This window comes from Pezoporus wallicus, unplaced genomic scaffold (assembly GCF_028554395.1).
Source record: "Pezoporus wallicus isolate ANWC-B61680 ecotype Strahan unplaced genomic scaffold, APGP_CSIRO_Pwel_v1 contig_6275, whole genome shotgun sequence".
In the NCBI taxonomy this organism is placed as follows: Eukaryota; Metazoa; Chordata; class Aves; order Psittaciformes; family Psittacidae; genus Pezoporus; species Pezoporus wallicus.
Window position 1 is genome coordinate 1,493,853 of NW_026636901.1, and position 23,283 is coordinate 1,517,135.

Consider the following 23,283-nt stretch of genomic DNA (forward strand, 5'->3'; position numbering starts at 1 on the left):
GGCCACAAGGCCCCGGTGTTGGCTCATGATCATCCTGTGGTCCACTAGGACCCCCAGGTCCCTCTCCCCTACACTGCTCTCTAACAGGTCATTCCCCAACCTGTACTGGAACCTGGGGTTGTTCCTGCCCAGATGCCGGACTCTACACTTTCCCTTGTTACATTTCATCAAGTATGAGTAACGTTTCATTAAACAGTCAATGTAAAGAACACAGAGAATATTAATGTGGGAGTTGGGCTTTATAATAGGGAACACAGCTGAAATCATCAGCCTGGGAAAAGAGAAATAGGGGAAGGACAGGTCAGGGAAATTGAGGGAAATGTCCAGGGGGAAGTAGTGTTAACAGATGTCTTTCTGCCTGGGGTTCCAGCCTCCTTCCAAATTCTGATTCTCCTTTGGAAGAGCCGCTGAAATACAGCAGGCCCTGTTTGCCTGGCCTGGAGCCATGACTCAAAAGTGCAAGTCAGCTCTGTTCCAAATGTTCTTATTCCTCATTTAAAGATACTTGGAGACAAGTACCTTAATCTGGTTTTCACTCACTGTAAAGTAAAATCCTGTCAGCCCTTGTGTAGACAGCACAGAAGAGAAAGATGGAAAAACAGGAAATGCTGCATGAATTCATAAAAAAAGGAAAACAGGCTTATTTCTCAGTGAGTTGCACAGATTAATAGTTGGAAGATACATAGGTGTGAATAAGGAAACAAATGTAGAAAGAGCAAGACGCAATAGGGAGGCGTATGGAAAAAAGTGTTTCACAGAGAAAAATAACTGCAGGAGACAAATGACAAAGTAGGAAATCAACTAAGCCAAAGCTGGTAAACAGAGACCAGAAATGCAATGTAAAAGAACACCCAAATAAATGTTAACTTGCATCACAAGAAAATTCCTGTGCTACTTAAAGGGTCAGTAGCAGTGTTAAGTGGAGAAGCTGCCGCCTCCTGGTGTCTCTGTGGTGTAGGTGTATGCAGTTGTAAAATAAGTTATCCAAATACCTCCTTATCCATTCATCCATTTCCTACCCCATCACAGCTGGAAAAGGAAAGAAAATCAGTGTGAGGACAGCAAGTGGATTTAACCCTGCAGATTTTGGAAGCAAGCACAAAAATTAGTGAGACCTTGATGATGAACTAAAGCTGATCTGATATTCTTTAACAAGAAGGGTAGGTTTAGATGGTTTTTATGAAATTCCATCACTGATATGACTATACTTCCTGGACACACACCGTTCCCAGGCCCGGATCACCAGCAAAGTAGCACTATTCAAGTAGTCACTGTACTCCTAGGAGGACAAATTCATAGGTCCTGACTGCTGCTATTTTCTCTGAAAACCATTTTATTTGGAAAAATAATCTTTCTGAATAATACTTCCTTTGTTTTTCAATCACTGTCAGTTTGGAATCTATGTCTCTCAGTCTGGAAGTATCTGTGAGAAGTGTCTGCCATTCACAGCTGCTCTTGGATGTAGAAATTTCTGCTTGTCTTACTCATTTCACAGATGTCAGTTGGTTAACCCAATAGGCAGTTAAGACCTCATCACCTGCTTACTCACTTCCCACAACAGGATGGGGAGGTAGTTTGGAAGGTAAAAGTGAGAAAACTAATGGGCTGAAATAAAGACACTTTAGTAGACAAAGCAAAAGCTGCATGTGTAAGCAAAACAAAACAAGGAATTCATTGCTTCCCATGGGCAGGCAGGTGTTCATCCACCCCCAAGAAAGCAGGGCTCCTTCACAGGTAAAGGTTACTTTGGAAGACAAGCACCATCACCATAAACACCTCCACTTCCTCCTCCTTCTCCCCAGCTTTATATGCTAAGCAGGATGCCATGGTCTGGGATATCCCTCTGGTCGGTTGGGGTTGGCTGTTCTGGCTGTCCCCCCTCCCAATTCCTTGTGCACCCCCAGGCTGCTCACTGGTGGGCTGGTGTGAGGAGTAGAACTCTTGAGGCTGTGTAAACAGTGCTCAGCAGTAACTAAAACATCCCTGTGTTATTAGCACTGTTTTCACCACAAATCCAAAACATAGCCCCATATCAGCCACTATGAAATAAATGAACTTTATGCCAGCCATTATAGTATACCAGAAGATCAGACCCAGGCTGCTGTTAATAAACATAATTTTGGATTACCAAAAGTTAACTTCAGGCACCTTTAAAGTGTTCTGTCTTATGCGGAGCAGTGATCAGCTAGACACAGATTTGGATGCTATAGGTGTTGGTAGACATCTCCAGTTCATTAAAGGATTGTCAGGCAGATTTAGTACCTGTTGAAGAGTGCTTTCTGAATTGCAGGAATAGGTGAGACTGGTGACATTAACCCACACAGGCAATGTCATCGGTACTTCAGTGAACTCATTTGCCAAGGTTCTTCTAACAACGCCTGGGGGGAAAAAAAAAAAAAAGGCACTCAATTTTTTTCCCCCAAAGCCAAATCAGACAATAACAAAGCTGGGTAAAGTGCCCTCAGAATTGCTCTCTTGAGGCTGTCTAGACATCCTTCTAATTATCCTCTGATTTCAGCTGCTGTGCTTTCTACAAAGCTGGTGCTCCATTCCCCTCTTTCGTGAGTGGAAACTGTGAGCACAGGAAAGCGAGCACGGTGAGATCAAGAGTAGGGCTTTTTTTGTGAATGCATAACAGAATCCAGAAGAGATATTCTGCTTCTCATCCTTAATTGCTTACTTTTGATTTTAGTCTGTGAACTGTTTAGCCTGATAAATTCTTCTTCTGTTTGTTCTGACTACTCCCTGTTAGGCATTGTTACCTCTGTGTTACCATTCACTAGCACTTCTTTCATCGATAAGCTTCCTAATGTTACCCCAACTTCAAACAAATAATTACTACTGATGAAAGGCTTAGTCTTTTTATGTTTCTAATTCAAAGAGCACTACTTTGTTAATTGCCTTCTCTCAAACAAGGAATGTGGTGCAACAGGAATTTAAAGGACAGCACAAGAAGGTTCCTTTGGACCTTTACAGACATGAAGATCCTGGACTAGCTCACTGTGAAACAGAGGGTGGTGACAGCTCACCTAGGTGGCAGATGTGATGTGATGCATCAGGAAGATTGTAGCTGTAGCCATAGATAGAGATATATACATATGCGTATGTAAAGCCAGAATTGAAAAGTATTATATTGCATTCAAGCTTTTATGTTGCATTCAGACTTTAGGGAAACATCTGCAGCTGTTGCTCTGCTGCCTGATGCTGTGCTGGATGTTAAGTTAGCTGCTCCAGGGATGCAACAATTAAAGGATCAATGGGTCTAAACTGCTTTCATGTACAACAAGTCGTTTTCTAGTGTGGAGATATCATTAGTGAGTTGAAAGGCTCGTCCTTTGATGTTAGTGTCAAATCATGTAATGAAGAATTGGGTAACATCAAGATTTTGACATCATTATTCAGATTTTCCTGAGGGTGTTCCAGTGTTTATTTTCTTGGGGAAAAAAAAAAAAAAAAAAGAAGATGTGATCTGCATATAATTCTGACTCCTGACACCTACTGTGAGTTATTTGGACTTGCCTTCATTACAAAACTAATTCAATCATTAAAACTTTAATGTTATTGCAGGCCTATTTCTATGCATATGCACAACCTTCTCCTTGGTTGTGGTAATACCACTCTACAAGTGGCCCAAGAATGGGATGATTAAATATCAGGTCAGCACAATTTTCAAGCTGCTAACAGGATGGCTCTAAGGTGCAGCTGCAGATAGGACAATTGCTGTGGTACCAATGAATTCTCAATTGTCTTCCCCCAGGTCTTTTCCCTGCTATTCAAAAGGGTGGACATATTCCAAAATGCCTTGGCAAAGGATCCAACATGTGCCTCTGTGTATGGCAGAGTTTATAATTTGGGGATTTATTACAGGAAATCCAAACACCTCTGACAGTGAATTACACTGAAAACACAGACCTGCCATGTGTCTGTGCGTGCTTGAGCTGAGTTACCTCTGTTTAAGTCTGCCAGAAGAGCATACTTTGGACCATCCTTATACCCAGCAGGATAAAACCATTTATTTCTTTGAGTACACTGCAGAAATGCAAATTCTGTGGGTTTAGTTCCTACTTTGTTTCAGTGGTAATTCACCATATGGAAACACAACATCTCACTGCTACTTCTGTCTCTCTTTTTCAAAATTTTCCATCGTTCTTAGTGTGAATTGTGGGCAGATTTTGTAAATGAAGGGGTAATCTTCAGAGGGACTGCCTGTTTTGGTTTCTTTACACTTCCACACATCCAGATCTGATGTCTGTGAGATGCCCAGTTGGTCATGGGGAGGGGAAGCATGGAGGCCACCCAAACTTCTTCAAGTGCTCAGCTGCCCCCCATGATTTCCAGGGGACTCTTATCATGAAGGCCACAAGGAACCTACCTCATATATTGGCAAATGGTTCAACCAACTTGACTTCTTGTGCCACTAATCCCAGTGGCACACACAGACTTAGCAGATGTGTGACATCCCCTCAAAGTTATTGCTGAGGGGAAAGGAGGGAAAATTCTTTCAATTTTTGCTCAGGCTCTTCTGCTTTTCCACGTAACAACACCCTCTTGAATTCTAAAGAGTGGCCTCCTAATCCAAAGTAGGAGCTGCAGCCTGGCACCCTGGGCAGGAATATCATGATGTCATTATTATCCACATCCCTGCAGAATTTTATTAAACCATGTTTTTTAGCTAAACTCATTCTCAACCTGTCTTTCCAAAATCAGATACGTTATATTTAATATTGTAGAGGACCCAAGGTGTATGTGAGGGATGTTCTCTTGATCATAAGGATTAAGAATATTTAAACAGGAATAATAAAGTATAATAACTAACAGTTCTGCTACTACATATGGTTTTTTCGCTTTCATTATATTCTAATCATAGTGACAAGAAAACCCACAAGCTTGGGGTTTGTTTTTTTCTCTATTGGGACCTCAATAAATAAACCAAGTTTTGAGATTATTCCTCTTTGTCTAGAATAGTTGAGTCCTAAATGATGGGAAGAACACTGTCTCAGTTTTGGAGCTGGCCCACTGATCTGGTAGGCATCTCTTCCCCTAGGTTTCTGGTTGGTAAGATTTATGACCAAACAGGATCATTCTTTGTACAGTAGGTTGTAACTGCCAGCTGAAGAAAAATGGAGATGTGAAGGTGTGTGAGAGAGAAATCTTGAATAATGTTGTGCTGATTTTACCTAGGTGTTTGTTTTTGTAAATTGCTGAGTCTGTTGAGTGCCTGTACGTTTTGTCTCCATTGAGGAACTGCAAATAAGGAAGTAAACACAAGTAGCCCTGACAACACTTGATAGCAAGGGAAGAAAAGAAAACGTCTAATTTCTTGATAAAGAAGGGGGAAAACAGAAAACCTTTTAATGCTTTTAGAAAAGAAAACTCCAGATTATTTAAACATCCTTCCTGAATTCAATATTCAGTATGAATAAATTTGAACTTCTGTGAGAGTCTCTAGTGTTTGGTTAGTTGAAATCTTTTATTTTTCATTAAGTTCTGCCTAAGAATTTGAATAGAATTTGACTACACATTCCTTTGAACATGGAGAAGTTACATGAACATGGTGCCTCTTCAGTGCCTGGGAAACACAAGTGTTTGAATGTAACGTAGCTGTGGTCATCAGCAGACAGGTTCAACTGGCCCTCAGATGCTACAGTGGCTCAGAGAGCCAGAAGCCTCCTTTACTTTGCTCACAACTTTTAGGCAGCAAACAATGCCTGCCCCTAACCACTGCTTGACGTAAGTCAGGCTTGGGCTATTTCTGCTTTCTACACTAGCCTGTGGAGAGGCTGTTGCTCAGAGTAAACATTTTATCTGAGTACCTTCTTTAGCAGCTGCCAGATCTGCTCCTGTCTCTGGCTGTACAGTCTGGCTACTGCTGTCCCACCACACAGTCCTCCCTGAGATCTCCTCCAGCCTTCTGGATTGCCCTTCTCTTCCCCAGTGTTCTTGCATTTCTGAGAGTGTATGTAATAGGCTGTAATTATTGGCATAGGTAAAAAAGCAGTATATGGCCAGTACACTTACTTACGCACCTACATTCTCTGGCTGTTCTATTAACAATGCAGTAGTCTGCTGTAACTATAGTGAAATCTAGGAAAGACTGTTTTAAGCTATTACTGTGATGCTCCTTAAGGAGAAAACTGCTGCCAGATGGAAACTACTTCTGGACTGGTCTGGATGATACAGGATTAGTTTGGTACCTGATCAAAGTGCTATTGCAATACTTAGTTATGATGCTTTCTTACATACCTTCATTTGAAACATTACCCAGTATCCATCAACTCTTGTATTTAGCTCTGGAAATAGTTTTAATAAAACCAACCAAACTCCTCACAGATTGCAGTTTTACTGAACTGTATTTCTGTCTGGAGCAAGCAGGTCATTATGAGGTAGGGAATATACAGTGAGTAACAAATCTGTGGTAGCTACTGGCAACACTGCTGAATTCAGACTATTTATTTGGCTGAATTTCTACAGCTATATAAATCCCCCAGGAAAAGTCTCGTAAATTTTTCCCCAGTGAGGCATTCATAGTTTCAGACTTCTCACATCTCAATACTGGCTACATTGTTTTCAGATTATCTATGCATTACCTTCACTTTTGCTTTCTTACCCTTTCTACAAAATGACATTTCATGAGTTATTGCTTGTGTTCTGGGGAGAGGAAGGTTTGGGGAAATAGGCCCCAAACCCATTGGCAGTACTCGGCCTGTAAAGACCTCAATGTTTGATAAACATTAGGTGTGTTATTCTTAAAAGGTCTTCTGTGTGATGAGTGGATCTGTAGCTATTCCAGATGAAAGGTGTATTTAATGTAGTACTAGAGCAAATGCAAAAGCCAAGGCCTTACAAAAACCTCTGTACAAAGATCTTGTAAGACTGTACAAACTAGAAAGCCTGTCCCCTTTCCTGGGTCTCAGACCTTTAGAAGTATGGACTCTTTTCCTTAAGGTAACACTCTTAACAATGTGGGAGAGAAAGGCCAGGTAGAAAATAAAGCTAAGCATTAGAAAGGTGTATTCAAAAAAAAAAAATAAAAGTTCACAGTTTTTCTTAGCGATATGCTCATTCCTGTGCTTTACTAAGTTTAGAAGCAGCAGTACTGGCTGTGCCTTCCTCTGGCGCTCCCCAGCACTGCACAGTTCCAACCCTGCGAGCAAACTCACACTCGTTGCTTACACTAGGAGCAAAAATGAATAAAGTAACACAACTCTCTGCTTACCACCAGATTAAATATAGCATGGGTGAACAAGCGTACTGTGTTTCAAGTTGCTTCCTAATTTGAATATTTATTTTGGTGTCTTTTAAAGAAGGAAGTGCTCAACTGGAACCATGTATTCAGGTGCTTTTAGCTAAAAGGTGGATAATATTATTATTTTTATGTTTTCTTTCTAGTCCCACTGCAATCCCCTTACAGTTTACTCATTATTTTTATCATTGACCCTCCGTTTTAAAGATGGGGATGAGCTATCTGTTATTATTGTTATTAGCAACATTAGCATGCCCCAAAGTGTTTTGCTATTATTTCTACTAGTAGGTGGGGAGTACCCTGATAACTAATAAAAATGTGTATGTGGATACTCATTTTGACAAAAACTTTCCTGAATGAGTCAATGCAAATTTGTGCTGCTAAAAAAACTAGCTAACTTTTCCCATTTCATAAAATGTGAACACTTACATTCGTGAGCAGAAGCTGTCTGTAAGAATGCTAAGATGAAACTTTGCTTCCTAAATACCAGTGAATACAAGTGAAAATTTAAATGTACCCATATGGATTTCAGTGTGTAAGTTTCAGAAAGTTATGTCTGTGCTTTTCTTCTTTGGTGTAAACAATGGGTAACACCAGTCATGTCAAAACAGAATTACACAATCCAGTTTGGAGGGGTTTTTTTTATTGTAAGTACTAACCAGCATAAAAAGGGTTACGCAGATTTTCTGACAGAAGGTGTCGTATGTTGGCATTCATATTCTCACAAGATGATATACCATAAATTTGGTTTTAAAAATCAGCAATATTTTTGAACTGGCTTGGAGGCTGTGGCAGGAGGGTGGGCCCACTGAATGCTGCTTATTATCATCAAGGCAATCTCAGCAGGCTTAGCTATCTCAGTACTTTCCTCCAGATACCCTTGGTATGCACACAAGCATACATATGTGAGCCAGTGTTCTCTTCAAGAGATGCAGTCTTCTGTTTGCTGTTCTGTTCATCAAATCTGGAAAGCATTTCTTCAGACTGGCCAATATAATTACTTTTGAAATCCTCTTGTTGTCCTTACATCAAAACAATACACAACATTAATCACAGACTAGCTAAAACTTCTGCTTAATAAGAGAGTTCAACTCTGCTGAGAGCATCTAATATTAATTTGGCTGCATACCAGTTTCAGCCATTGAAGTCTCAAGCTGAGAAGAAAAGCTTCATTCACTCAAATAGTCCTATTTATTAGCCTCTTAAAAGTTTCCATGAGTGTGTGCTCAGGACTTTTCAACAGAACTATTATTATTCTCCTGTTCTACTTTTGTTAACATTAATTTAGAGAGGAGGAAAATCTGTGTCATTGTAGTCAGGCCTATCTATATAACTATTTTGCTTTGAATTCTCATACCGAGATTGAAGTGAACAGAAGTGACTTTAGGACCAAATGATAGTCAGTTGGGACACTGTTTACATTTAGTAAATTCCCTTTGTATGGATACAGAATTGAGCTGGCTGGAGTCTCAAGCATAGAAGAGCCAGTGTATTTACAAATGTTGAACACATTTAAAAGGAGAGATGTAGAAGCCAAACAGTAATAAGAATTGTTTACTGAATGTGATAAGCATTTCCCAAGAGTTATCTGCTCAATCACATATCTCAGAATCACAGAATGATTTGGGCTGGAAGGGACCTTCCAGGTCATCTAGCTCCAATCCCCTGCTATAAGCACAGACACCTTCCACTAGACCAGGTTGCTCAAAGCCACATCCAACCTGGCCTTGAACACTGCCAGGGATGGGGCATCCACAGCTTCTCTGGGCAAGCTGTGCCAGTGCCTCACCACTCTCACAGGGAAGAACATCCTAATATCCTATTTAAATCTCCTCTCTGTCAGTTTAAAGTCATTCCTCTTGTCCTGTCACTAAAAGCCCTTTTAAAAAGTCCCTCTCCAGATTTCTTGTAGGCCCCCTTTAGGTACTGGAAACTGCTCTAAGGTCTCCCCACAGCCTTCTCTTCTACAGGCTGAAAAAGCCCAAATCTCTCAGTGTGTGTCCATAGGAGAGGTGTTCCAGCCATCTGATCATCTTCATGACCCTGCTCTGGACTTCCTTCAAGAGGTCCATGTCGCTCTTGTGTTGGAGGCCAGAACTGCACACAGTACTGCAGGTGGGGTCTTACCAGAGCAGAGTAAATGGGAGAATCACCCTGCTCAGCCTGCTGGCCACATTTCTTACGATGCAGCCCAGCATATGGTTGACTTTTGGGCCACCTTGCTAAATCATGTTGAGCTTCTCATCAATCAACATCTGAAAGTCCTTCTCTGCAGGGCTGCTCTTAATCCATTTTCCACTCAACCTGTAGCTGTGCCTGCGATTGCCCCAACCCAGGTGCAGGACCTTGCACCTGCCTTTGTTCTGTGTGGAGCCTTCCAATAGCTGAGGTGAGCCCACAAGGATACGGGAGAGGGACTCTTCATCAGGGACTGTAGTGACAGGACAAGGGGTGATGCATTTAAACTTAAACAGGGGAAGTTTAGATTGATATAAGGAAGAAGTTCTTTACTGTGAGGTTGGTGAGGCACTGGAATGGGTTTCCCAAGGAAGTTGTGAATGCTCCATCCCTAGCGGTGTTCAAGGCCTGGTTGGACAGAGCCTTGGGAGACATGGTATAGTGTGAGGAGTCCCTGCCCATGGCAGGGAGGTTGGAACTTGATGATCTTAAGGTCCTTTCCAACCCCAACCATTCTATGATTCATGAGGTTCACATGGGCCAACCTCTTGTGCCTGTCAAGGTCCTGTTGGATGATATCCCTTCTCTCCAGTGTGTTGACCATACCACACAGCTTGGTGTTTTTGGCAAACTTGCTGAGGGTGCACTCAACATCCCCCTATGTTGGGTTGCTGTGAAGTGTATGGCGTTTCCAATATAAAGATTTTTGCACCCTGAGGGAATGGGGCATGGACAACTTGTGTTCTATCAAAGACAGAAAGTTGAATAAATAGTATTTCCTCTATCCAAACAGTAGTCCTGTCGTGGTTTAAACTCTGTCAGCCACACAGTCTAGCACGCTCACTCTCCTCTCATTCTTCCCTCCCCCCTGCTCCTGGAGGGATGGGGAGAAGAATCAAAAGAATGTAACTCCCACAGGTTGAGATAAGAACAGCCCAGTAACTAAGGTATAGCATAAATCACTACTGCTACCACCAATAATAATAATGATAAGGGAAATAACAAAGGAAGAGCATACAATACCGCCCGTCGATACCCAGCCTGACCAAGCAGTGAACCAGCCCTGCTGGGTAATTCTCAGTTACATCCTGGGCATGATGTGCTGTGGTATGGAATACCTCTTTGGCTAGCTTGGGTCAGGTGTCCTGTCTCTGCTTCCTCCCGGCTTCCCCTCCTCCCTGGCAGAGTGTGAGACTCACAAAGTCCTTGGTCAGACTAAACATCTGAGTAGTAACTAAAAAACATTGGTGTTATCAGCACTGTTCTGAGGCTAAAAGTCAAAAACACAGCACTGCACCAGCTACTAAGAAGGAGAAAAAATGACTGCTACTGCTGAACCCAGGATAAGTCCCTGTATGGCTCATCTGTTTTCGTGAATGGTTCTCAATCTTAGTATGTGGCAAGTGTTGATGATGCTGTGCCCAGAATGGCTTAGCATGACACTGTGCTGGAAATAAATACAGCCGGATGACTCTGAGGGATTTACAAAATGATTAAAAAGGATACAGCTGCTACCCATCCTTTCTTTCACTAATCACTGGGAAATTTCTTTCACTAATTCACTATAGGAAAAATATTCCATAATAAAACCATAGTTTTCCTCTGGGGAGTTACAGTTCATTGATACTGGACCTGATAAAATAATGGTCAGCCTAGGGTTCAGACATACAAATAAATTAAGGTACCCAAGGAAGCCTCTGCAAAGACATAGTTTCAATTTTTAAGAAATCTAGGAAAGAATGTTTCAAATCTAGGTACAAAAATGTCCAGTGACTCCATGGTGTCAGCTAGTAACTCAGAGAACTGGGACGGTTCATGATACATCCCCATCCTTGAAAAGCACAATGCTTGCCTCTTGCTTACTATCGTTGTGGCAGAAGTAGTTGCTTTTTGCTATAAGCAAGTGTATTTGCAACCGGTAATGTAATATGTTCTGTTGTGTGCAAAATTAATTTTAAAGCCCATTTGCAGCTTGCTGGATGGCATCTGCATTATTCTGGTTATAGGCTTAGTCAGAACACCATTTGGTTTCACACGCAGGTTCAGTTTTATTCCTTTCTGGGCACGCCTACTGCTGTTCTCATCCTTAGCAGTGCTGGTGTTCATGATTTTCCTGCTGTGGCTGGTGTCACCAAAGATGCTGCTTTCACTACTCCTCCTGGCGTTGCTATTTCTTCCATAGATAGACCAGGAAGAGACATGGTGTCGGGGTTTAAACCCTAGCCAGACAGCTTGTTCATTCATTCCCAGTGAGTGGTGCCAGGCTGGAAGAAAATGAGCCACCCCCCCCCCCCCCCCCCCCAGGGCTCTCCCCTTCCCCGCTCCCAGAGGGATGGGGGGGAGGATCGAAAGAGTGCAACTCCCACGGGTTGAGACAAGAACAGTCCAGCAACCAATGTACAACACAAATCACCACCGCTACCACCAACGGCAACAATGATAAGGGAAAATAACAAGGGAAGAGAATACAATACCACCGGCCAAGAAACGAATCCCACCCAGAAGCCCGTGTCCTTCTGGGTAACTCCCAGTTACCCCCCACCCCAGGCATGACGTGCTGTGGTATGGAATACCTCTTTGGTCAGTTTGGGTCAGGTGTCCTGTCTCTGCTTCCTCCTGGCTTTCCCTCCTCCCTGCCAGAGCATGAGGCTCACAAAGTCCTTGGCCAAACCAAACCATCATTATCAGCTCTGTTCCCACGCTGAAAGTCAAAACACAGCACTGCACCAGCTACCAAGAAGGAGAAAAATGTCTGCTACTGTTGAACCCAGGACACATGGCAATGGCAGCAGTACCAGCAGCCAGGAGTGTCAGGATAAGCCTCAGAGTAGGCAGGTTTGGGCCACGGCCCTGCAGCCTTCCAGACAACTGAAGATTTGATAACCAGGGGTCATTTGATGGGTTTGCGGCTGTCTGCTGAGGCAACAATTTACACTGTTACTGTTGGGTGACCATTCAGGTGGGAGTTGGTTTTTTTCCTTCTAGTGCACAGAAAAAGAGTCAGCTTGTAATCAGGACAATGAAGTAAGTGATAATAGTTTGAAATTTAACACCTGGCCAAACCCACATATCCTGTTATTATTCTGCATCAGCATGTTTAGCTGCATTCAAAAGCACTGACTGAAGTGACAAAGGGGAGAAATGACCTGTTACAACTAGCCAGCAGGAAGATTGAGTTTATCAGTAAAGCAAATCCACTGTAAAAAAAAATACATAGGAGTGATTTTGGACTGACAAAAAAATAATCGAGAAAGACAGTGTTCCATCAGGATTTAGATCAATAAAATGCTTAAGAATGTATACACATTTCCTTAACATTTCCCCATTGCTCTTAAGAAAGTTAAATATAAATGTTGATTGGTAAATGTAAAAAGCTACTACATCCTTTTTGAAGACAGGAAAGTTAAGTAAATGCAATGAGTGACCCTTCTTGTACTGTTGGAACATCTGTTGAATGGAATTTCCTGGTGACTCTTGGCTTGTATCAAACTGAAACTTGCCAAACAGGTTTTGTTTCTTTTTCAAAGCCTTATCTGGCATCATAATTGCTCTAAACCTTTAAAAGTATTTTTAAATGTAAATAAGTTCTTGGCTTTCTTTTCTGACCTCTACTCTCCTGTGAGCCTTCAACAGCCATGCTTTGTGCATTGTGAACTAAACTGGTCACCAAATGTCCAGCCAAGAAAAACAATTATATGTTGCTTTAATGAGGCTAAATGCAGGAATTTGTTTGAACAGGTCCTTTTCTGCATATGGGTAAATCAGTAGTGTAGTTTTGATGCGCGGATTGACTCCACAACTCGTTAAAAGTTGTAAAGTAGGTATGCTTTTTATTCAGCGCTGAAACGCACGGGGATAATTCCTCAAAGTCATGCGTGCCTCAGTGTTGTTTCCCTGTACATTTATTCTCTAAAGTTATATATATTCATAAGGTTGTACAATATGCCTATACATATTCATGTCCTATCCCCGCTTCGTATTATAATGAGCCAGAAGGTCCTCTGCGCCTGCGCAGTGCCCCCTCTGGTCATGGGCAGGGGTCTCAAGATGAAGTAAATGAGTCTTCCTCCTCTGGGTAGGGGTCTTCAAGATGAAGTAAATGAGTCTTCCTCTTCTTGCACTTTTCACCTTTTTAGTCTTTATGTGTGGCCTTAGAGTTTGGTCAGTGTCCCAGCCGTAAATCCTCTACTTCTCCCCTTTATCAGTAGAGTTTGATCAGTGTCCCAGCCGTAAATCCTCTACTTCTCCCCTTTATCAGTAGATTCAGACGTCTGCTTATTAACAGGACCGGAGGTCTCTGTTCTGCTTAGCAGGCATTTACAACAGATAGTCCTTTTGTTTAAACAAATTCCTCTAACCCCCTTGTACAACCCCCTGTACTAGCTCCCTGTACAATGGTCAACCCTCTGTATCAGTTATACATCAGGGCAGTTGCTGCAGAGGAAGTTTCCATTTAAAATGAAATCACCAACAGAAGGAAAACTAAACAGAATTGATCATGGAATCATTTGATCAATTGGTATCGGTATTAATCTTGTAAAGTGCTAGATGAAAGTCAGATACCTCAAGAAAAATTGATATAGATGGGGAAAAAGCCACCTTTTATGATATAAAGCTGTTTTTGACCACTGCTTTTATCAAAACAGAAGAAATTTTCCTATCTACTGATGATGAAATTCCAGATGCAAAGTCATGGAAAAATTAAGAACAAAGTCAGACAAATTGATCTCTGATTTGGTTTAGTTAATAAATTTCCACATTATGACTGCCCTCGATTTTTTTATTATTTTCTGCCATCATGTTCAGTTCTTTCCTTTCCCTTCCCCTCCCCTCCCCTTCTTCTCCTTTCTCTTCCCCCCACCTTCCCCTCCCCTCCCTTCCCCTCTCCTCCCCTCTCCTCCCCTCTCCTCTCTTCTTTCTTCTTCTTCCTTCCCCTCCCCCTTTCTCTCCTCCTCCCCTTCACTTCCCCCTCTCCTCCCCCTCTCCCTCTCCTTCTGCCTTTCCCTTTCCCCTCTCCTCTCCTTTTGGTTTTTGTTTTTCGCTTTTAATATTTTTTCTCTTTTTCTTTCTGCATGAGTAATTCTTTCTGTCTATGGAGAGAGGAAGCTGTGGAGAATACAAAGTGCTGCTACCCAGCTGGAGCTAGTCAAGGTATTGATCTCCTTCCCTGCAGATATATCTGCAGGTGTTGTTCTTTACCCAAGGTTTATAAACAAGATTGGGATTACCTAATATACCTACACAGGAGATGAGGTGAATCCTTACATTGTTCAGTCTACTCCTGTGAGTGCAAGATTCAGTGTTGAGCCTGGAAGGTCTTTGAACATGTCATCAGTCATCATAACAAATTACAAGTGGGTAATACACATGACAAGAGTTACAGGCACCAAACTTCCCAAAGGTACTACAACTGCTGACATAACTTCCCACCATTTATTACCAGATGGAGAGAGGAAGGACGCTGGAAATAAGCAAATGTACAACTCTGTTAAAAAACTAAATTAAGCTGTGTAGTGTTCTCTGGGGCTACCAGCCTGTCCTTGCAAAGAAAAGCAGGAAAATTCAACACCAAAGACCTGTGGGAGCAAGTGGAGTTAAAATTAGTCCGAGTAGCATACACAGAGATGCTACAAGTCTGGCATAAAGTCCTCATGTGCACCACACTATAAATAAACACTGACTTTTGGAGCTGAAAAGGCATCTCAGGTGGCCTCAACAGTCCTGATGAGGTGACAAGTGAGATGGCATTGGAGACCAATTTGTTCCAGACAGCATGTTCTTGTGTTCAGAACAAGGCTAATAAACAGGACTGGAGAAATGTGAAAGGAAAACACATTCGACCTCAGTAGATGGCACTTCTTAATTCCGAGTAAACTAGGGAAAAAGGACTTGACATGCTGGTGTGTTTGGGATTGTATTTCTTCAGAGGACTGTTGTTTTAACTTTGAATTACATCCACTAAATGTCATGCCCTTGTAAAGCAGGATTCAGGCACTTTGTTGTTGAATGAGCCCCAGATCGGAATCAGTTTCTTTCCACAATCTGGTCTCAAAAATAAAACTGAGTACTCAGTTACTACCTAAAACTGCCTGAGCCCAACATGGTCAATGCCAACCTCTTGCTTGAGTCTAGCAGGAAACCAGATACAGGGAGACAAGTAAATCCCAAGGGATGGAGCTGAACGGTATTTTCTTTTGCACTGATGCAGCTGAATCTTCTTAATATCAAGCTTCAATGTTTGCTCTGTGAACAAGATATTCACCTACAGATGTCCTTCTTAGGCTTTTAGCATTCCAACTTCGTATGTCCTCTTTGCTGTTAAGTGTCCTCCCATTGATAGAAGCTTATGCAAAGGGCTGCTATTCCATCAAGTCTTGAATGTGAAACTGTGATATTGCATGTGAAATAAAAAGCAATGCAGGGAGCATCAGGGGAATGTTTTCTCTTCTTTCTGTTATTCTTTCCATGCTTTCTTATCAAATAGTGCGATCATCTCTGGCATTTAAAAACTTGTGTCTTATGCAGTGTAAGGGAACCTCTCTTCATGCCAAGCCATCATGTCTTTGTTTTTGAAACTTTTGTATTGACACAGGTATGCATCTAACTAAACACAAACATACATTGCTGTACTCTTGCATTTCTCTGTCATGAAGACAATAGTGCTATGTAATGGTTTAATTTGAAATTATAATCCAAATAAAAAGTTTTCATCTAAAAGTGCGTGGTTTTGTTTCAAATTAACTGCATAAAAGGCTACATTGAATGAAGGCATAAAACTACATTAATTGTTTAGTGAGAATAATGTACTATTTCTAAATGCTTAACTTTTAATTTTTATAAGTGACTGACACTGCAAAAAATTATACATTTCCATATGTGACGCTGCGTAATCCTGGGAGGATTGGACAAAGACAAAATGGAGGAATTTAAGAAAAATTTAGTGGTGAAAGAGTAGTGAGATGGGGCAGCTAGTTACTGTTAGCTAAAGGGCTTCTACTTAAAACTTGCCTGATACTGTTAAACGCAGACCTTACTTGGCTCTGTTGAAGTCAGTCAGTTAACGCCTTCTCTAAGGAAACTTTCTTCAAGTTTTAACATTTTCTTAATTGTGGTGACAGGACTAAGAATGGATTTCTTTGTGGCAATGTTACTCTTAAAGATGAGCAGCCTAGCGGGAGAAAGGTAACATTTTGATACGTATAATAAAACACACCTTTGGTGGTTCAGCTTGCCAGATGTAGCTGGCTATAAGCAATCCCTACTGTCAGCGTTTTCCATTTTCAGTGAGGAATAATTATTTTATTACTTACACTAATTATCAAGACATCTAGGATTCTGTGATAAATATTACAAGGTGCATGCTGTTTTTAGAGTGGAGATGGGGGAAGTTCATTTTAACTGTCACACCCAGGGGAGCTCAGCATCAAGGCAGAAGAAAAGTGAGGCACCTTATTCACCACAGCCAGTGCCCTCCTACCTCAGGTGAGCTGCAGGACACACGATGTCCCCTCTTCACTTGCCCCTCCGGCTGCCCACCTGGCCAAGGCAGCTGTACGTTTCTCCAGTGCTCACTGGCTCTGAGAGGCCACTGCCGGTATCATGTGAAAAACCAGAAGACCATCGTGCTGGGGAGCTACTCCCTCATTCAAAGCCACCTGAGGCTACATCTGCAGGGCTGGCAGTAGGAGGAAGGCTAAAACAGTGCTGCCCATCGCCACCACGCTTCCCCACTCCTGCTTTACTATGGCATGGTTCATTATCTATGCCCCAACACGAAGGATTTTTGAGACACAGACCTCTTCCTGATTCAGGTCTTTACTGACACTGGGTTTGTGCTCTTGCAGTACATTAACCTTGGAGTGACATCTTGAAATCCCCTGGATTCTGAAGATACACAGCATAAAATGGTTTTCTTGCATTATAAGCGCATAATGTAGTTTGATCCCTATTTAGTACATATGAACTGTCTGGAAAGTATTCTAATACTCATTGTAGCGACTGTACTACTCATGACAAAAATGTCTGGATTACAGTATCTCATAAATCACTACAGCAAGCAGGGTGTGTGCTCCCAAAGCAAGAAAAGCAGTCTTAGCTGTCTGGTAGTAATAAACCTAAAAACTCAATTTATTTTACTTTCAGGCCTAAAGAACAGCCTACACAGACTAGATGATAATGTGTTAAGTAGTGGGTGCTACATGGCTTCCTGCTATGATTTAGTCAAGGTTGTGGATGTATTGTGAGAAAACACTAGGACATGACTGCATATAGGGGCAAGAGATGTGTCTCATTGTTTGAGATGATTGCTGTGTGATGCTTGTTTTCTTTCAACTTTCAAACGTAAATGAACTTCCTGATCTACACTACTGTGTTTGTGGAATTATCTCAGAGTTTTTTGTTTAGTAAGAGCCCGTGTGGATGGCTTTGCTTCAGAATAATATATTCGTTATTCCTATTTAAATCAATAATTAAGTAATAAAAAAAAGGATAAAGGCATTATTATGTTGAATTAATTTTCCACAAGAAGGGATTTTCCCAAATAGTTGTTCTATTTCTGATAAGGTAGAAAATTAGCTTTCCTGGGAGGAAAAGACCTAGCAGTTTCAGTGAAAGGATTTTATTTTCAGTGAAAGGGTTTTATTTCCATTTACTGTTGAATCTTTTGGCACTGCCTGATGTCATTTGTACTGAATGCATACGTACTACCTTGCAGGTGGAGAAGAGTACATCAATTGTTCTTGGAGAGTAAAGGTTTAGCTTTATTATGCTTTAGTTTTATTACTAGGTGCTGGGTTTAGCTCTTTAGAGTGATACTAATTTAGTCTTCTGGTTTTGCCTTGGAAGGCGCTGGTTTATGTCCATCCCAGTATGAGAAGTGCTCAGACCCTGTAAGGTATCACAGTGCTATTTGCTAGACCTAACACAATAAAAAGATAAAAGCATAGATAATTACATCCTTTAGGGTGCTGGGAGCCACAGGCATTGAACATGACTCCAATCAATGAGCAAGATGCCTTGCAGACCCCATTCATGGCAGCGAGAGAGCAAGTTACCCCTGCCAGTCTTTCAAGCTGTTACAGGATTTCCTAGCAAGAAAGCAACTCTATTCATCATTTCTACTGTCAAAAAAAAAGGGAAAGACTTTCTCCAGAGAACTTCTTGTTGCCCTGTTAAAGACAAGGCTTTGTCAGCAGTGGTGAATGCGAGCTGCCGCAGGCTGTGGTGGCGGAAGGTGTTCGGTGTGACATGGCATTGCACAGCCTGAAGACCACACTGGGCATGCAGCACCTGCCTGGGGAAGCTGCAGTGTGGGTCACTGGCTCTTAAATGTACAGTGGTCTCCTGGTCATTATCTCTACAGCCTCTGCTGCCAGAAACTTGGACAAGCAAAACTTGGACAAGCAAAACTTGAAGTCATTTATAATACTACAGTGCAGTAGTGGTGGATGGGATGAATAGAGATGAACAGAGAGAATGGACAACTGTTTAAAATGTCCAAACTTCATTACAACAGTTTCTTCCACCATCTCCTGCCACTTTACTATCATTACCCTTTGCCACTTTTTCTGCTTCTCTTTTTCTGCTCTCCTTTCACCCACCTTTCTGTTTTGCTGGGTTTCCCCCTTTTTCTTATTCCAATCTATTTTATCCCACATTATTTTTCCTTTCTATTTTTGTCAGTACAACAGAATATGTTCTTGACTCACTTGCTATTTAGTATATTGGCCTGTGATATAGATTCTTTGGAGAAGATGGTCTGTCTTCCTATTTGTTTACGGAATACTTGCCACAGTATGGTTTTGGATAAAGTTACAATAAAATCAGTAACCCTGCAATATTTTGCTGCCTTTCATTTCCTCTGGACAAGTTAATATTTAACTCTAGTAACAGCCATGCTGTGGCTAATATTTTTTTCCTTTTTTTTTTTTTTTTTCCTTCTTTTTTCCTCCCAGTATGTGTCCACTGCCAGGACTCCAGGAAAAGTTGATGGATCCATGCCATTTTCTTTTCTATACATTTCCAAGGTTTACATGGGCTTCTCTAGCCACTTCACTTCTTCACATCTAACACTGAATGCTCTGTCCCTTCTTATTATTTCCCTACTATGTGAAAAAAAGAAGTGCTTGTGCTAAGCAGAGCCTCATAATTTTATCCTAACCACCTTTTTTTTAATGAAGGCAGAGAATCATTCATCTAGTAATAGATGAGACATTTAAAAGGCAGAGTAGTAAAGGGTTCTTTTGTTCACCTGAGGTTCATTAACCTAAGCATTTTGAGGCTGATAAACTTTTTTTCTGAAACTATGCAGAGTCCAGGCTAGTGTAACTTGTATTGCTTTGCTGTATTTTCCTGACTTCACCTGCCTGGCATTTTTTAGATGTCAGTTCTTGAGACCTACCATCAGTTTCAGCCACCCTCCCCATCTGGTACTGTGCATCTCATGTTGATTGGTTTGTAACATAACCTTAGAGAAAGACACAAGAAACCTGACATCAGACAAACCGAGCAATACTTCCTCCTTTGGAGTTACAAAGTGTGAATAGTATGTAGTATCTGCATATTGGTGAAGCTGTACACATTGGGCTGCATTTACAGACAACATTTAAAATGTTTTTCCAGAGGGATACTGGAAGTGTAGTGCCTGATTCTGGGCTTAAGTGCAAGGGTCTATAGAGAGCATGAACAAGCAGCGCAGGGAATTACCAGCTGCATGGGGTTGGCCAGGGCCAGAATGGGAAGGGAAAGGAAGAGAGAGGAGGGGAGGGGAGGGGAAGGGAAGGGAAGGGAAGGGAAGGGAAGGGAAGGGAAGGGAAGGGAAGGGAAGGGAAGGGAAGGGAAGGGAAGGGAAGGGAAGGGAAGGGAAGGGAAGGGAAGGGAAGGGAAGGTTTCTAAGCGTACCTAAAGTGGTATGTTTTCATGCAGACTTAAAGACTGTGCTGCAGCATGGGCCAATTCGGGTGGAAGGAGGCATGTAGATTCACGTGTTTAGGTAAAGCATGAAAGATCAAAGAATATGATGGAAAGAAGATGCCTCTAGCTTCAGGTGCAGTAGGGCAGGAATGTAATTTTGGACATTATTATTGAAGTTCCCACATTAGGTACTTTCAGTTCTTTTTGAAAATTGGCCAAGGCTAGCAGCTTGAAATACAAATTGTATCAGTTGTTTACTACAGTTTAGGCAATACCAAATATGGGAAAGAAAATTGGAGTCAGTGCTGTTAATGTAAAAAAAAAAAATTCATGGTCACTTTTTGTTGCTGATACTTTTTCTTCCATTACCTTTGCCAACGAATGACACAGAGGACTCGGCAGAAAGTGAAATCATTTTAGTGGAATTATTTTTTCTACTTTTTTCCCCAGGAATTAAAGAGAATAGCTCTTAACAAACGTTAGCCAAATACTGCCTTCTGCCAAAAAAAAATTTATACTACAATCCCAATGCCTATATATAAAAAACAATACTTCCACTGATATATTCTGATATACCAGTTCTAAGCCAAGCTTTTGCATGGGATTGTTTGACTACATATCAGGTATCAATTTCCCATCAAAGGCCTGCATAATGTCATTTCTCAGTCTGAACTACTCTAAGTACCTTCTCCTGTCCAAACAGAAGACAAGCTATACAAACACTCATGCATCTTTTTTACAATAATTTTTCAAGGTACCTTACAAGTCCAGACATACAGACATTCCTAGGCAAGAGAGAGCTCATCTGAAAATAATAACATGAAACAGATTTGCTTTTCTACAGTTCATCATCATCGCTATCTTTACAACAGTCTTTAGCTGGCCAAAAAGCTAAATATCTTCTTAGAGCAGCATGTAGGAGATTGATCTGATTGTGCCGACTCCTTTTTGTGTCCAAAGAGGGACATGTACAAGGGCAGACTAATTTTCCTTCTGACTGCACTCCAAGAAAGAGTAGGACCCATCTCCTACCATCCCACTATTGTATCACACACATGGATTAGTTTATGGCTTCATTTGAGGATGTGATGTTTGCATTCTTAACTTTTTCTTGTCAAGCTCTACTATAGCTACAGAAGACGATGAAATTAAAAGAATACTGTCAGATCTTAGAAGAACCCAACCATGTGTAAGGCTCCAAGAGCAAACCTCAGTTTTAGAGTCACAGAAATTAAATCATAGAATGGTTTAGGTTGAAAGGGACCTTGAACATCATCCATTTCCAACTCCCTGCCATGGGCAGGAATACCTTCTACTAGACCAGGTTGTTCCAAGCCCAGTCCAACCTGGCCTTGAACACTGCCACTGAACACAGCTTCTCTCTGGGCAACTGCCCTGGTTTCAACTGTAAAAGGTATTTTGGTTTTGTTTGTTTTTTTTTTTTGTTTTGGTTTTACTTGTTTTGTTTTGGTTTTTTGTTTCTTTCTTTTCCTAGTAGCTGGTGCAGTGCTGTGTTTTGGCTTTAGTCTGAGAACAATGCTGATTACACACTGATGTTTTAGTTGTTGCTCTGTAGTGCTTACCCGGGGCAAGGACTTTTTGCTCTCAAGCTCTTCTAGTGAGGAGGGGCACAAGAGGCCAGGAGGAAGCAGAGACAGATCACCTGAGCCAAACTACCCAAAGGGGTATTCCATACCACAGCATGTCATGCCCAGTGTATAAACTGAGGGCAGTCACGCAGAAGGCCGAGATCGCTCTTTAGGTCACGCTGGGTATCAGTTGGCGAGCGGTGAGCAACTGCGTTGTGCATCACTTGTGTTTATTGATTATTTTTCCTTTGCCTTTTTAGTTTTATGTTCTCTCCCCTTGTTATTTCCCTTATCATTATTACTATGATTAGTAGTAGGAGTATATCGTACTTCAGTTATTAAACTGTTCTTATCTCAACCCGTGGGATTTACCTTATTTCAGTTCTTTTCCCCATCCCACACAAGGAGGGGGGAATGAAGAGAGTGAGCAAACGGCAGCATTGTATTGAGTTACCAGCTGGGTTTAAAACACAAAAGCAACCTATTCCAGTGGCTCACTACACTCATAGTGAAGATTTTTTTCCTAATATCTAATCTAAATCTCCCCTCTTTCAGTTTAAAGCCATTCCCAGTTGTCCTATCACTACAGGCCATTGTAAGTAGTCCTTCTCCAGATTTCTTGTAGCCCTTTTTAGGTACTGGAAGACTTTTATAAGGTCTCCCTTGAGCCTTCCCTTCTCCAGGCTGAACAAGCCCAACTCTCATGAGGCCACTGAGCAAAATAGTTCTGTCTGAAGATGCTATAACATATGGCAAAGCAAATAAGGGTAAACATAATGCAAATGCAAACTATCTGTGTAAGGTTAGTGACTGATGCACAAGAGGAAAAAAAAAAAAAGAAAAGAAGAAACAAACCCCTAAATTGTATGCAAAAATTAAAAAACTGGCTGATTTCAATTATAAAATAGAAAAGTTTAGGATATGTATGAGGAAAACAACTTGATAAGTTGGATTCATGTAGATTCTTGAAAACTGTACCTAAAGGGTATCGGCTTTTAAATTCTGCTGTCTAAGGCACCCAGAAGGCTCCTTGCCTGTTTAAAGCAGGTTAGTTTTAATTTACCACACTGTAGTCTAGGGCATTAAAAGCACAATTAAGGAAATTGATCTATTGGAAAGAAGAGAATTCAAAAACTATGGAAACTGGTCTACTAGATTATTGAAATTTTAAGCTGAGGACACATGGTATTGTTAACTGGAATTGGGAAGCCATTTTACATAATGCAATTTCCTATGTTTTAATTGACTTAAGAAGTGTCCACTGTAATATTTTCTCTTTGGTATATTCTTTAAGTGACAAAAATAAAAAAATAAAAAGGAAAAGGCCAACAAAGATTTTCAACAGTAAAAGAAGCTATAAAT

General features: G+C 41.3%; 1 protein-coding gene across 1 annotated transcript in view; it reads left to right on the plus strand.

Moving 5' to 3' along the window:
• PRUNE2 (prune homolog 2 with BCH domain) overlaps positions 1-4,850 on the plus strand; it is a 144,248-nt gene extending 139,398 nt beyond the window's left edge. Inside the window, exon 17 of the mRNA XM_057402138.1 lies at positions 3,758-4,850. Within this exon, the coding sequence (XP_057258121.1) occupies positions 3,758-3,902 (145 nt within the window). The 3' untranslated portion in view covers positions 3,903-4,850. The remainder of the gene's footprint in view (positions 1-3,757) is intronic.
• The last annotated feature ends 18,433 nt before the right edge of the window (positions 4,851-23,283 follow it).